This window comes from Mustelus asterias, chromosome 1, assembly GCF_964213995.1.
Source record: "Mustelus asterias chromosome 1, sMusAst1.hap1.1, whole genome shotgun sequence".
Taxonomy (NCBI): Eukaryota; Metazoa; Chordata; class Chondrichthyes; order Carcharhiniformes; family Triakidae; genus Mustelus; species Mustelus asterias.
The window spans coordinates 169,607,954-169,623,399 of NC_135801.1; the positions used below are offsets into that span (position 1 = coordinate 169,607,954).

Here is a 15,446-nt window from a genome sequence, read left to right on the forward strand (position 1 = left end):
AATTGGACATGAGTTAGAAGTATGAATTCTTTGTTCTTAAAAACAGTCAAAGAAAGAAAGAACCCAGCTCTGCACTTTTGATTTGCTCTGTCATCTAGGTTTACATACAGGATCAGTAGCAGATGTTGTTTGCTCTGTCCAATCCATAACTCAAGCAATCATTTTTAGATGTTAAATTTGAAAAAAAAAACAAATTTAGTCATAATAGCCTAAACTATTTGTACCATTGCCCAAATGACAGCCTAGAAAATTGCTACTTTTCAGAAGCACAATTAAGTTAAGAACCTAAGATAAAAGCAAAATACTGTGGATGCTGGAATCTGAAACAAAAACAGAAAATGCTGGAAAATCTCAGCAGAACTGACAGCATCTGCAGAGAGAGATTAGAGCCAATGTTTCATAAAAATCATAGAAACCCAACAGTGCAGGAGGCCATTCGGCCCATCGAGTCTGCACTGTCAACAGTCTCACCCAGGCCCTATCCCATAACTCCACATATTTACCCTGCCAATCCCTCTAACCTACGCATCCCGGGACTCTACGGGGCAATTTAACATGACCAGTCAACCTAACCTGCACATCTTTGGACTGTGGGAGGAAACCGGAGCACCCGGAGGAAACCCACACAGATAGAGGGAGAATGTGCAAACTCCACAGACAGTGACCCAAGCCGATAATCGCACCCAGGTCCCTGGAGCTGTGAGGCAGCAGTGCTAAAGCTGTGCCACTGTGCCGCCCAAAATTTCGAGTCTGGATGACCCTTCGTCAGACTCGAAACGTTGGCTCTATTCTCTCTCCACAGATGCCGTTAGGTTTGCTGAGATTTCCAACAAAGAACTTACTGTATAACAATTAAAATAAGGATGTTAAAAACACCTAAATTTAAGTCAAAAATTCCCAAATCTTCCTTTCCATTCTCTTTCAAAACAGGAGGTCGAATGCAGAGATTTAACTTTACCTTATCAATTGTGAGCATGTAGAAGTTGGCAATGTTGTGTTCTTGGGCAAACCGGATTCTTGCTCGGCACTCATCTTCATCTATTACCTCTCCCACATACTCATTTACAAACGTTCCCTGAATGATACAAAACATGGAACAGGAAAGCTGTAATTCGAACTCCTGTACCACACACCACCAAGCTTGGCAGATTTAAAAGTAATCTATTTCTGCTCTCCTCGCTCAAGAGAAGGAACTGGAATCTCAACATAAGTGAATCTGATATCTTAATGTTGCTTCTCACAGCATGTTGAAAACACAAATGCACTTCACTATCGCTCTGCCTTGGCTTTACCAATACTCCAGATAGTTACTGCTTGCACAAGTATATCAAGATAACTGAACATAATTTTAATATTGCCTCAAGGATCCTCTTTTGGATTGAACAGTCACATAACAGAGATTGCCAATTAGCTGTATAACATATCGGCATCAAGACAGTGAACACAATATAGGAAGTGAACAAAATGAGAGCCATAAGTAAGGCTGGGCATTTTTATTCTGGTCCTTGTACAGTAGAAGCTTCTTACATGATTGTGCTGATATTAAGAGAAAACATCTGGTGATATTACTTCTTAAAGATACAGGTATACAAATCAACTACTTTCAAAAAAAAAAATCAGGGAGATTGGATTTTTACATCTCAAAGTTTTCAAAATTTGTTTGCCCTTAATATCACTCCTTCCCAATTAGATTATTCCAGTGAAAATTAATGATCACATGTGCTACGAGGACTGCTAAAATGGAGACTACAGGCAAATATGTTTAGTGCATTCACATGTAAGTGAGATTACATCAATTTTGCGTGGTAGACAGTTTAATGTTTCAGAGGAGGCTAAGTTAAGCATTCCTCAACTCTAGAATCACAGCACCAAATTCTGAAATTGTCTTGTTTTACCTTGTAGCAGCCTTCTCCAGAAGCAAGAATGCGCTACTCAAATAGATTCTAATCCTATAGTTTAATGTACAGCAAGCTTTAAGATTCTGAATGTTTAGAAACATGAACAAATGCTTCATGTTAACTTCAAGGCTGTTCAATTTCTGTCATGTCTCATCTTTAATCCCTTCCATGCATTCCTGCACACTTGTTGCAAGTGTTTCCACATTTATCACATAGCAAACAATATTTTTTATAATGGCTCTTTTGTTCTGCTGGAATGAGCCATTCTTGTGCAAGCACAAATATATTCTGTCCTTGATGTTCTAAACTGGCATCAGCTACAGACTAAAGGTGCTTGGTCTTGAATTAAACTTTTCAGATTCTTGATAAACGTGTACACTACTCAACCACACATTGAGCTTCCCTCAATTCCCTCAGTAAGGTACGAAATCAAGTAAAAATGCAACACAACTTACTTTTTTTATGTCAGTCTTTGTTATGAGGCCCCAGCCCTTTCCGGCAGTTTTAACCACCTGTGATTCAGGATACTGCCGTTTGCTAAAACACTGGTTTTGGCACCGTACACCAGCTGGGCAGACAGCTGGATGACATTCATACATTAACATTCTGTTCAGGCACTCCGAATCCAGGCCACAAGGATGGTCATCTGTAGGCTTACAGTTGCACCTCGAGATTTCTGATATATCAGCTGTATAAATCTGTGCTTTGCCGTGAGGTTTGTTGACCTTTTAAAAAGATATAAACATTTTCAAAAACTCCAAACTTAAAACTGGGCAATCAATAGTGCTGAAATTAATACTTTAATGTATTTTAAACTTTATTTTTATTTGTACAGTAACAAAAAAAATCATGCAATACTTTAGAAAAGTGTTTTGGGCTGATAAAATGTGTAATCTTATCTTTTTACGGAGGTGGGGTCATGGGATGGAGAAAGTTGTTTGGATAAGAACTATTTAAATAACTGGGTAAACTAAATGATGGGTCATGTCTACGATTGTTCTGTATGCTGCAATTCATTTGAAAATTTGCAATGACTCACAAATCCAACAATTTGCTAGACAGAAAAAGGAACACTGCTGTTTTCAGAGCAACAGTTAATCAGTACAGGTATCCTGAAAATGGCTAGGCCACACAGCCCTAATAGCTAGCCACAAAAACGAGCATAATTCTATTCTGAACCTGTTACTCAATATGTTTTCATTTTTTTTAATGCATCAGCCCCAAAAAGCCCAATATAAAACACTGGCCACCTGCCAAGCAAAAGGTGACTGAAAAGATTTTAGGTTCAATGTTTCATTTCTGCTAAGCAAGTCAACCTCAGGTGGGCCTTCAGCAAGTGTTTAGTAGAGTGGGCAGTAGGGTTCAAGTTTTAGAATTTTTTCTTCTTCATTCTTTCATGGGATGTAGGCTATCATTTGTTGCCTATCCCAAATTTCCTTTGGACTGACTGGCTTGCGAGGCCATTTCAGAGAAGAGTCAGCCATATTGCTATGGATCTGGAGTCCAGGTAAGGACTGCGGCGTTTCTGCCCTGGAGGAAATCAGTGCACCAGATGGGGTTTTACGACAATCGATGGTAGTCTTATGGTCATCGTTCCTGAGATTAGCTTTATATTCCAGATTTTACTAAATGAATTCAAATTCCACAGTTGCCATGCTGGCATTCAAACCCATGTCCCCAGATCATCAGCCTGGGCCTCCAGATTACTGGTTCAGTGATACTACCACGACATCACAATCTCCCCAATAACCACTTTTGTGGAGACACTTGATTTTACAAATTTCTGTGACCTCAAATAAAATTTCCAGATCTCTTCCAATACTCAAACTATTTAATGATTCTTAGCATTCCCAACAATTCCTGTTCTCATTCCCATCAACAGTTCCTTAACGCTACAGTTTAAGACTGACCAATTCTTCTAATACGGAACCAATGTCTGAAGAAATATTTTCATTCAGCACTTCTCACACAATCTTATCAAAGAATCTGTGAATCAGGTAGGGGATGCCTTTGCCCTCTCACCTGCCAATAGCCTCCAAGTCCAACCACTCTTGTGGGCAGCAAGTTTAACATTTTCTGGTCTTTATTTTGATATTATGATCAGTACTTGTTTGAGCTTTCCTGTCTTGTTCTTGCCAAATATGTAGTCCTCACAATCACCCCATGCACATTGCTGGCTTTCAAAACTTACCTCATGACCTCCTGCATATTCTCACAGATCTCAAGCATTCAAGCCAGAGAGAGCAGAGGAAACATGAAACCAGTTCTACTTCAGACCTACCCGTATGTGTTTATATGGTGGAGGTTTTCTACCATTCCGCTCATTTTCCTGAGCTTCTCTGGTCTCCCGCTGAGTTTTAAGATCCTGAAAACGTTCTGCTGCCTCTTCTAAAGCTGAAATGATAACCAAAAAATTAGTGGACTTAATTTTTATGACCAGAAAGAAAAAGTGGCAACTTCATTATAGCTACAAGATGCAGCTTACAAATAAAAAACTGCACACGACAAACACTAACATAAATTGACTTTAACACTGAACATTCACAATTGGTCAAAATCATAAGATCAGGGTCTTTGCATATTTAAGTCCAGGGCTGTTTGAAAAACAGTGTCACTCTTTCAATCTGGAAAAGTTCCTGGGCTCACTATTGGAGTTATAAGTGTTAGTGCTCATCCATTTTTCTAGCCAGTTCACCCAAAAACAGTCTGATGCTGGGTTTGAAAAGTCAAACCAGAACACTTGCAGTGCTGTTTGCTGTATATTAAACTTCCAATATTTTTTTTATGATAGCTTTTAGTTAAGTTGGGTGTATTCGAGAGCAGTGAGAACTGGTGGTCAAACAACCTTATCATGAATTAGCATGATAGAAAATGATCACATATATTCTTTACATTCTTTCCACAGATACCACCTGACCTGCAGAGTGTTTCAAGCATTTTCTGTTTTTATTCTGGTCTCTTGGACATTGTGTAAGGTTCTATGCTCCTCCGATTAAAGAACATTTTTAAAAAGTAGCCTTTGCAGATTGGATAGAAATAATTAAATACAGGCATTTTAGTAAATAAAGCGTGATACATTTGGATGACGATCACAGTATCAACCCAGTCCCAGCCTGAGCAACAATCACATTTTGGCACATTCTTCAAGTTAAGATTCATTAACTCAAAGTCACCAGGTTATCTGTGGAATGAAAGTAAGACTGGTTTGTGACAGTGGGTGCTCTTTCCTATAAAGTTTAAGTATTCATACCAAGTAGTATTGAAGGTACCCAGTGATAGCCTCATGCACGAGATGCACCTAAAAACTTGTCACACACAACAGGTATTTTGAAGAGACTTTAGAGTATTACTTTGATACCAGAAAAGAATCTTGGTTGGGTCCAAGGAGAGTCCATAAATAAGGTCGATGGTTATGAAAAAGTTGGAGCCTCAAGTGTCCGTAGAGATGGAGAGGCAAGTATTTAAGACACAGGCAAGGAAGACTTGCCGAAAGGTAAAGTGAAAAAAAAGCTAGACAATTAAATACGGAAACAATGATGTGATTGTGCCATTGTCTAAAAAAGCGAGTGAACAACACAGAAAAAAATGGAAGACAAACAGAAAGATTAAAGAGTTGACAGAAAGAATTAAAAAGATGCGAGACAAGTAGTAAAAGTTATAGAAATGTAGCCAATTAATTTCTAAATTACCGTTCATAAGATCAACTTGTATCCAGAATGTTTTCAATGCATGTTATGAAAGCAAATATTAACTGTATTTCAGACAAATGCAATACATGTACCAAAATCCTTTATCTATTGATGCATCCTTGAGAGTTCCCTCATGCTGAGATTAAAATTTGTTTGAGACTATGAAAAAAGTAGTTTAAAAAAATAATTTCCCTGACTGATGTCATAAGTAATTGCTTTTTGCAAACCAGATGATAAATAGTTAATCTGCTCTTAAATCTCTGCCACTTTAACCAGCTCCCGTAAAGTGCCAGTGCCCACAATAGCATTCATCCCAAATTCTCCTTCCAAATGGGAAGCAGCACTTGGGATTCGACTCAGCTTTTCTCCACAAGGGAGATCACCAAAGTTGTCAAGTAGGGAAATCAAGTGGGAAGAAGTTATCCTTCTTTATATTTTTTTATATATGGTAAATTATCACAAAATTCAAACTAAATAACATACAAAGAACAAAGAAAATTACAGCATAGGAACAGGCCCTTCGGCCCTCCAAGCCTGCACTGAGCATGCTGCCCAACTTAACTAAAACCCCCCCCTACCCTTCCGGGGACCATATCTCTCCATTCCCATCCTATTCATGTATTTCTCAAGATGCCCCTTAAAAGTCACTATTTTACCCACTTCCACTACCTCCAGCACCCACCACCCTCTGTGTAAAAAAAACCTGCCTCGTACATCCCCTTTAAACCTTGCACCTTAAACCTATGCCCCCTAGTAATTGACTCTTCCACCCTGGGAAAAAGCTTCTGATTATCCATTCTGTCCATGCCTCTCATAATCTTGTAGACTTCTATCAGGTCACCCCTCAACCTCCGTCGTTCCAGTGAGAACCAAGTTTCTCCAACCTCTCCTCATAGCTAATGCCCTCCATCCTGGTAAACCTTTTTTGTACCCTCTCCAAAGCCTCCACATCCTTCTGTAGTGTGGCGACCAGAATTGAACACTATATTCCAAGTGCAGCCGAACTAAGGTTCTATAAAGCTGCAACGAATTGACAATTTTTAAACTCAATGCCCCGGCCGATGAAGGCAAGCATGCTGTATGCCTTCTTAACTACCCTCTCCACCTGCGTTGCCACTTTCAGTGACCTGTGTACCTGTACACCCAGATCCCTCTGCCTGTCAATATTCTTAAGGGTTCTGCCATTTACTGTATATTTCCTATTTGTATTGGACCATCCAAAATGCATGACCTCACATTTGTCCGGAACCATCCATCCAACCAACCATCCTTCTCACATTAATGTTAAGTTATATCAGACTGCATTTCTTTGCATATGTATCTGCTTTTGACATTGCCAAATAGATGTCATAACCATTTGATATATTTATAAATAATTTGGATACTGGAATAGAGCAAATATATCCAACTTGGAGCTGTGGCAGACAGTGAGGATGATACCAATCGAATGCAACAGGACATATATAGGTTAGCAGAATGGGCAGATGAAATTTAATACAAACAAGTGTGACTTAATACATTTTGGAAGAAGGAATAGAGAGAGGTTTTAGGTACCAGTACCTAGTGGCACTTTTAAAGAGTGGTTAGGAACGTAGGGACCTGGGGATTCCTGTGTATAGATCTTAGAGGGTGCTAGGGCATACTGAACAAAGCATATGGAATACTAGGCTTCATAAGTAAAGATTTTGAGCACAAATGCAAAAAGCATTTCTGAACCTTTATAAAGCTCTGGTTAAGCCACTATCTAGAGTATTATGTCCAGTTCTGGTCACAACACTTTAGAGAGGATCCTTGAGATGACGCAGAGGAGATTTAACAGAATGGTTCAAGGAATGAGGGATCTTAGCTACAAGGTTGGGTTGGCGTAGCTGTGGTTGTTTGTCCAGGAGATAAAGGAAATTGAGGGGAAGGTTTCAATGAGGTGTACAAGATTATGACAGCTTTAGATAATTTTAGATAAACTTTAGAGCTTTAGATAAAATAGACAAAAGGAAAGCCATTCCAACAATCAATAGTACAAAGACGAGGGGACAGAGATTTACAGCACATTTTGAAAGCAAGAGATAGAGGGGAGTAAATGGGTAGAGCTCTTTTATGCAGTGAGTAATAATGAAAAGGAAATTGGATTGGCACTGAAGGGAAATAAACTTTCAGTGTTATAGGGATAGAGTGGGGAATGGGAATGGCTGGAGTGGTCTAGAAAGTCAAGAGGCTCAATGGCCTCCTCCTATATCTCAAGGACACGATAAAAGCTTAAAGTTTCAATTAATTACAGCATTTCATTTTTCTCATAGTTACCTTTTCGAAAAGCTTTGCTGAGGCTTTTGATTTTGTTGTCCTTGCTTCCCTTATCACCTTCCATGTAAGGAAATACACGTGCCTGATGGGTCCAAAAGTAGTCGTTTGATCCAAAGAAGTGAACTGGAAACTCGCCAATCTCATGTTTCATATTTTGAATATTTGTTGGAACGTTTCTTGGGTGACATATCTCTGCAGGCCACCACCTGTATTTGGATAGCAGATTTCAGATAAATCAAGACAAAAGTAAAACCAGATGACTGCAACAAGTAACTTCAGTCCAGCCAATCAGTAAAGTAATAAAACAATGGCTCTCAAATGTCATTGTAAATATTCTATTCAATTCTTTGAAAATAAACAGCAACCACCAGCAAAATTAAAGGTGGCTTAAATGTGAAGAGAACTTGGAGACAACATGAGAGGTGGAGGTGCTGAACTTAATAAAGCATAGGCGGAAGAGAAAAAAAAACTTTAGATGTGTAAATACCACAGAAGTACAGAAGGGAAAGAAATATGTTAAAAAAAGAAACCCAAAGACGGGAAGGCAAACCAAAATCAACATTATGGACATTAACACAAGAGAACCAGAAAAATCAACTGGGAAATGGACATTGATTAAAATAGGAAATTAAAATATTAAGAGTGCAGCTGGATCAGGACTGGAAATTTGATTTGATTTATTGTCACATGTATTAGTATACAGTGAAAAGTATTGTTTCTTGCGCGCTATGACAAAGCATAACGTTCATAAAAAAGGAGAGAATGCAGAATGTGGCGTTAGTCATAGTTGTGGTGTGGAGATAGATCAACTGAATGCGAGGTAGATTCATTTAAAAGTCTGATGGCATCAGGGAAGCTGTTCTCGAGTCAGTTGGTACCAGTCCTCAGACTTTTCTATCTTTTTCCTGACAGAAGAAGGTGGAAGAGAGTATGTCTGGGATGCTTGGGTTCCTTAATTATGCTGGTTGCTTTTCTGAAGCACCTGGATGTGTAGACAGTGTCAATGGGTGGGAGGCTAGTTTGAGTGATGGACTGGGCTTTGTTCACGACCATTGTAGTTTCTTCAGTCTTGGCCAAAGCAGGCACCATACCAAGCTGTGATACAACCAGAAAGAATGCTTTCTATGGCGCATCTGTAAAGGTTGACGAGAGTCGTAGCTGACATGCCAAATTTCCTTAGTCTTCTGAGAAAGTAGAGGCGTTGGTGGGCTTTCTGACCGGAGTGGGAATGGAGGGATACAAAAGAGTGGTCTAGTTTGGACCAGGGAGCGGCGCGGGCTAATTGTTCCTTGTTTCTCGTTTCAAGGCTTCATTCTATGATCATCTTGCTGGTGCCAGTACAGAGCGAGACTGCGGATAGTTGGGAACCTGTCTCGGGGGCAGGGAATTCATATGGTGTTCATGGAAGTGGAAATGACTAGGGTTGGGAAGCATTTTCCGATCAGGGCCATTGTGATCTCCTGGACTCGTTTCGATCGCCTCAGGGGGTCGGAGAGGAATTTCCCAGATTTTTTTTTTTCCCCCATATTGGCCCTGGGGTTTTTCACTCTGGGTTTTCGCCTCTCCCTGGGGATCACATGGTCTGGAATAGGGGGGTGGGGGTGAGTTAATAGGTTGTAATGAACAAAGCATCGTAGCTGTGAGGGACAGCTCGGTGGATAGGATATTGGTATGTAGATAGGCTGGAAAATTGGGCGGGGATCCTGGATTCAGGATTCAATCCTGGACCGGGGAGCGGCGCGGGCTTGGAGGGCCGAAGGGCCTGTTCCTGTGCTGTATTGTTCTTTGTTCTTAACGATATCGTCGGCATGGAGGGACCAGGACATCTGGTGATCTGAACACCTAAAAACATGAAGCTCTCGACCATTTCTACTTCGCCCCCATTGATGTAGACAGGGGCCTGTCCTCTATTATGCTTCTTAAAGTCGATGACTATCTCGTTTGTTTTATTGACATTGAGGGAGAGATTATTGTCGTCGCACCAGTTCACCAGATTCTCTCTTTTCTGTACTCCATCTCGTCATTGCTTGAGATCCGACCCACTACGGTGCTGTCATCAGCAAACTTGAAAATTGAGTTGGAGGGGAATTTGGCCACACTCATAGGTGCATAAAGAGCATAGTCGGGGGCCGAGGACACAACCTTCTGGGCCACCGGTGTTGAGGATGATCGTGGAGGTGGTGTTGTTGCCTATCCTTACGGATTGCGGTCTGTGGATTAGGAAGTTCAGGATTCAGTCACAGAGGGAGGAGCTGAGCCCCAGGCCACGGAGTTTGGAGAGGAGTTTCATAGGAATAAAGGTGTTGAAGGCTGAACTGTAGTCAATAAATAGGAGTATGACATAGGTGTTTCTGTTATCTAGGTGTTCCAGGGTTGAGTGCAAGGCCAGGGAGATGGCTTCTGCTGTGGACCTGTTGCGGCGGTAGGCAAACCGTAGTGGATCCAGGCAATCTGGGAAGCCGGAATTGATTTGGGCCATGACTAATCTTTCGAAGCACTTCATAATGGTGGATATTAGAACCATTGGACGGTAGTCATTAAGGCATGCTGCCTGGCTTTCCTTTGGTACCGGGATGATGGTCGTCTTCTTGAAGCAGAAAGGGACCTCAGATTGGTGTAAAGAGAGGTTGAAGATGTCTGCAAATACCCCCACCAGCGGGTCCACACAGGATCTGAATGTTCATCCAGGTACCCCATCTGGGCCAGTCGCTTTCCGCGGGTTTACCTTCTGAGAAGGCTGCTCTGACATCTGCAATGATGACCTTGGATAAAGGTTTGTCCAAGGTTTCCAGGGTGGAGGATGTGGTCTCACTGACCTCTTGTTCAAAACGGGCGTAGAATGCATTGAGCTCATTGGGGAGGGGTGCATTGGAGCCAGTGATTTTACATGCCTTCACCTTGTAGCCTGTAATGTCTTGCAGACCTTGCCATAGTTGGCAGCAGTCCGTGTGGCTCGCCTGGGACTCTAGCTTGGTCCGGTACTGTCTTTTGATGGATCTCCGTAGATCATATCTGGCTTTCTTGTATAGAGTCTGCATGGTTTCCCCAATGTACCATGCCTCGGGACATCCTTTCCTGCAGCGTAACAGGTAGACAACGTTGGCCGAGTTGCAAGAGCATGTACCCTGTACCTAGTGTTCTCGTGTGAGATGATGGCATCCATGTCGATGATCCGGCATGTCTTGCAGAGGTTGCTGTGGCAAGGTTGGTGTGGTGCCGTGGTCACTGTTCTCCTGAAGGCTGGGTAGTTTGCTGCGGACAATGGTCTGTTTGAGGTTGTGCGGTTGTTTGAAGGCAAGAAGTGGGGGTGTGGGGATGGCCTTGGCGAGATGTTTGTCTTCATCAATGACATGTTGAAGGCTCCGGAGGAGATGTCGTAGCTTCAACCGGCCTCAACTGGGATATTGGGTTCATGTCACACTATCTGTAACCCCCACAACCTGCCTGGATGTGCAAAATCTCACGAGCTGTCCTGTCTGGAGACAATACACATCTCTTTAACCTGTGCTTAATGCTCCCTCCACTCACATTGTCTGTACCTTTAAGACTTGATTAGCTGGAAAGACTCACCTTCCCATCATTATTCATGTAAACTGAGTTTGTGTCTTTGTGCCCTGTTTATGATCAGAACTCCCACCCACCTGACGAAGGGACAGCCTGTTCCGAAAGCTAGTGGCTTTTGCTACCAAATAAACCCGTTGGACTTTAACCTGGTGTTGTAAGACTTCTTACTGTGTTTACCCCAGTCCAACGCCGACATCTCCACATCATTTCTTGTACAGGTCAGGGTTGCCTGACTTGAACGCCTCAGATCTAGAATTCAGCATGCAGTGGATATCATTGTTCATCCATGGTTTCAGGTTGGGAAAAATACAAATTTGCTTCTTTGGCACACAGTCTTCTACACACTTATTAATGAAGTCAGTTACTGTAGTGTACTCGTTCAGGCAAGTCGCAGAGTTTTAAAATATTGACCAGTTTCGTGATTCTAAGCAGTCCCGTAGGAGATTATCCGATTTCTCAGACCAACAATGCACGACTTTCTTGAAAGGATTGTCCCGTTCCAGTTTTTGCTTGAAAGTCAGGAGGAGGAGCACAGCCTTGTGGTCTGATTTGCCAAAGTGTGGGTGGGCGATAGATCAGTAGGCATGTTTGATATTTGTGAAGCAGTGGTCTCGGATGTTTGGGCCTCTGGTGGAACAGGAGATGTGTTGGTGATATGGATGGTCGGATGCTCGAGCTTGGCTTGATTCAAGTCCCTGGCCACAATGAACAGGCCATGGGATGTTTTGTTTCTTACAGATTTGGCCATCCTTCAGACCCTGAAGACACCCAACCTGAAGCTGACCCAGACCAGCCGACCACTTGGGACCTGCAGTTCCAGAGCCAGGGCTTTCCCTATATCGGCTCCCAAAGGCGAGGAAAATGCCCTAGAAGTCAGGGCCTCCAGCCCCCAGTGACCAGGAAAGTGCCGCCGAAGCCGAGGCCTTCACTCTGCCAGTCTCCAACAATCAGACCTGCATCCCTGAGGCTGCACCCCCCACAAAATCCCACCAACCCCGATGGCCAGACCAGCAAGTCTGGAGCTGGAGTCTCAACTCCATCAGCCCCCAACCCCTCTGACACAGAGAGCTGCGACCTCCTGCAGGCCCCAAGCATTCCCTCTACTCCCCCTTTTTACAATCACCCCATACTCCTAGAAATCAACTCCCACTGCCTAAAAATCACTAACACTGCTCTTTTAAATTTACTTGCAGGTCTAGAGATCTTCCGAAGGAAGAGCCCGATCTGGCAGTGACCCTGAGGACCCCAACATGTGAACCTGGCCAACAGCTCACCTGTGACCGCAACCCCAGAGAAGTCATCCACTTACTGGCCTCCGACCTGTCCACAACAGAGCGTGGTCTGGACATCTTCCAACTTCTGAAACCAAACCGCAGCCCGACCCGGACGCTCGACTGTGCAGGCCCATCTACCGACACAGGAACAAGACAAATCCTCCACCCACACACCGACCAAAGCAAAGAACCTCATTGGACGCACCTATACCTTTAACACCGCATACTACTCTCACTGTCTCCCAGGCCTGAAAAGAAGCAGTCACTCTAGGAAGCGTGAAAAACGTGCAATCCTGCAAGTGAGAGCGAAACAATGCGGTCCCAAGGATCCCCTCCCACCCGATTAAATAATTAAATATAAAAAAAACAAACTACTGAAAATACTCAAATTCAGGCAGCATCTGTGGAGACAAAGAGTTAACATTTCAGGTGAATTACTTTTTGTCAGAATTGACAAATTTGGTCTTGCTTGGCAATAAATATATCTGGGTATAAAATTTACAGGAAATATTATTTGGAAACAATATCCTACACGAGCACAAAATAACTGAAGAGGTGGTTGCAAGAAAATCCCTATAGATTTAGCCGAGAGAAAGATTGCAATTACAACTGCGATTATATTGCTAAATAGTGGAAAATTGCCAAACAGTAGAAAGGAAATAATTAACTACGAATTTCATTCTTAGAGAGGTAAGTATTAACAATAGTGCTTCAGATTTTAATTATTCAAAAAAACAGACTGGGATAGGATACTTGTCTTGAGAAACGGAAGGATGACGAAAGGGCACATGAATGGGGAAAAACAAATTCTAGACCTAAAAAAGGAAACCATGCCAAATTGAACTGTATGTGAGCAATGGAAAACATTTAAATAGAAATGGTACAAATCAAATATATCCTGTTAAGTGTACTGAGAAAACATTCAGCACTTAGAGCAAAACAGAAAAATGAAAGTAAGATCAAGTATAACGGACATAGCAAAGGAATAAAATAAATCAGAAAGGCTAAGACAGAATATCAGACAAAATGAGAAAATGCGACTGGGATGTGCAGATAAGCTTATAATACAGGACATGCAAGAAGTATGTATCATCTAAGTTCTTTTGCGTAATCTTTTCACATGGAGATTGGCTATTAGCAGTATAAAGCCACCATAGGTGTGTAAAACAGCTAGCGAAAATTACTATCAAAGATAAATGGCACTAAAGAAGCTAACCAATCTAAAATAGACAAATCACATGGGACCAGATGGTTTACTGATGAGGAACTCCAGGGGAACAAGAAAATAGCCAAGGCTCCAATCATCATCTCCAAAATCGGTGCAAAGTAAAAATTATCCCCAAGGACTGGGAGCAAACGGACACAGAAGTAAGGTTCCTGAAGTGCCTGATTAGATTGGTAAACAGAGAGCAGGGGATGTGTTTTTCAGAAATGATTTGCTGAGATGTTTCAAGGGATGCCTGGACAAATAGTTGACAAACAGAAAACAAAGGATTAGGCCAAAACAGTACAACTCATATTGGTGTCCACTTATTGGGGCATACAGCATGTCCCAGTACAAAATACCTCAGTAGGGCAGATGACTAGAATGGACAGTCAGATGGCAGATGCAATTTACCGCATGGAAGTGCCAGATAATATGCGTCAATAAGGACAACAAGAAATGGAAACATAAGCAACTATGCGTCAGTCAGTTTAACCTTTTGGGGGGGGGGGGGGGGGGGAAGAGAGAGAAGAGGAGGAAGCAGCTCCAAGAAGCAACAATTTGGAACACAATTAATAGTCACTTGGGCAAGGGCATAGGTTGAGTAAGTAAAGTTAGCATGGATTTGCTATGGGCAAACTGTGTTTAACTAACTTGCTGGAGTTTATTGATGAGGTGGACAGAGAGGGCTAACGAGGGCAATATAGTGGGCATGGGCTTCCAAAAATTAAGCGATGCAACCAGACATGTGAGCAAAGTTATAACTCAGAATAAAGGGACAGTAGATAATGGATATTAAACTGGGTAAGTGACAGGAACAGAGTACTGGATGTTTTCAGAGTGGGGTGACGTTTATAGTGGAGTTCCCAGGGACTCTGTCTTAAGACCTTTGCTTTTTTTCCCGAAATATATTAATGACCTCGACCTTGGTGCACAAGGCAGGATTTCAAAATTTGCAGATAATGCAAAACTTGGAAGGATTGTAAACAGCGAGGGGGAGGGTAGTGTAGAACTTCAAAAGGACGGACATGTTGGTGGAGTGAGTGGACAAGTTGCAGATTAAGTTTAATGCAGAGAGGTGCGAATTGGTTCAGCTTGGAAGAATACGAGGAGCAATATAAAATAATGGGTACAATTTGAGGCCGTATGTGTGTACAAATTATTGAAGGTAGAAGGGCAGGTTGAGAGAATGGTTAATAAAGCATACAGCATCCAAGGGGCATAAAGCACAAAAACAAGGAAATGTCAAACTTGCACAGCACTTTGGCTTGGCCTTAGCCATAACAGAGATCTGGAACGCAGAACGGTGTCCAGATTCTGGGTTCTACACCTCAGGAAAGATGTGAAGGCATCAGAGAAAGTGCAGAAAAGATTCACGGAAATGATTCTTGGGTGAGGAACTTCAATTATGTAGACAGACAGAAGAGGTTGGGACCTTTTTCCTCGGGAAGAGACGATTGAAGGGAGATCTTTCTATGCTGTAGCCATTCTTTGATATACATAGATTGTGACAACAGAA

At 42.0% G+C, this 15,446-nt stretch overlaps 2 protein-coding genes across 8 annotated transcripts in view; one reads left to right on the plus strand and one right to left on the minus strand.

Moving 5' to 3' along the window:
* Window positions 1-13,540, plus strand: part of LOC144500271 (uncharacterized) — a 116,512-nt gene extending 102,972 nt beyond the window's left edge. The window contains exon 11 of the mRNA XM_078222952.1: window positions 12,643-13,540. The gene's annotated coding sequence lies outside the window, so the exon portion shown is untranslated. The remainder of the gene's footprint in view (window positions 1-12,642) is intronic.
* Window positions 1-15,446, minus strand: part of LOC144500199 (histone-lysine N-methyltransferase NSD2-like) — a 108,144-nt gene that overhangs the window by 16,968 nt on the left and 75,730 nt on the right. For all 7 annotated transcript variants that reach the window (XM_078222908.1, XM_078222923.1, XM_078222899.1 and 4 more), the window contains exons 16-19: window positions 7,886-8,091; window positions 4,180-4,292; window positions 2,354-2,623; window positions 959-1,075 (exon numbers count right to left, since the gene is read on the minus strand). In XM_078222908.1, the coding sequence (XP_078079034.1) occupies window positions 959-1,075; window positions 2,354-2,623; window positions 4,180-4,292; window positions 7,886-8,091 (706 nt within the window). The remainder of the gene's footprint in view (window positions 1-958; window positions 1,076-2,353; window positions 2,624-4,179; window positions 4,293-7,885; window positions 8,092-15,446) is intronic.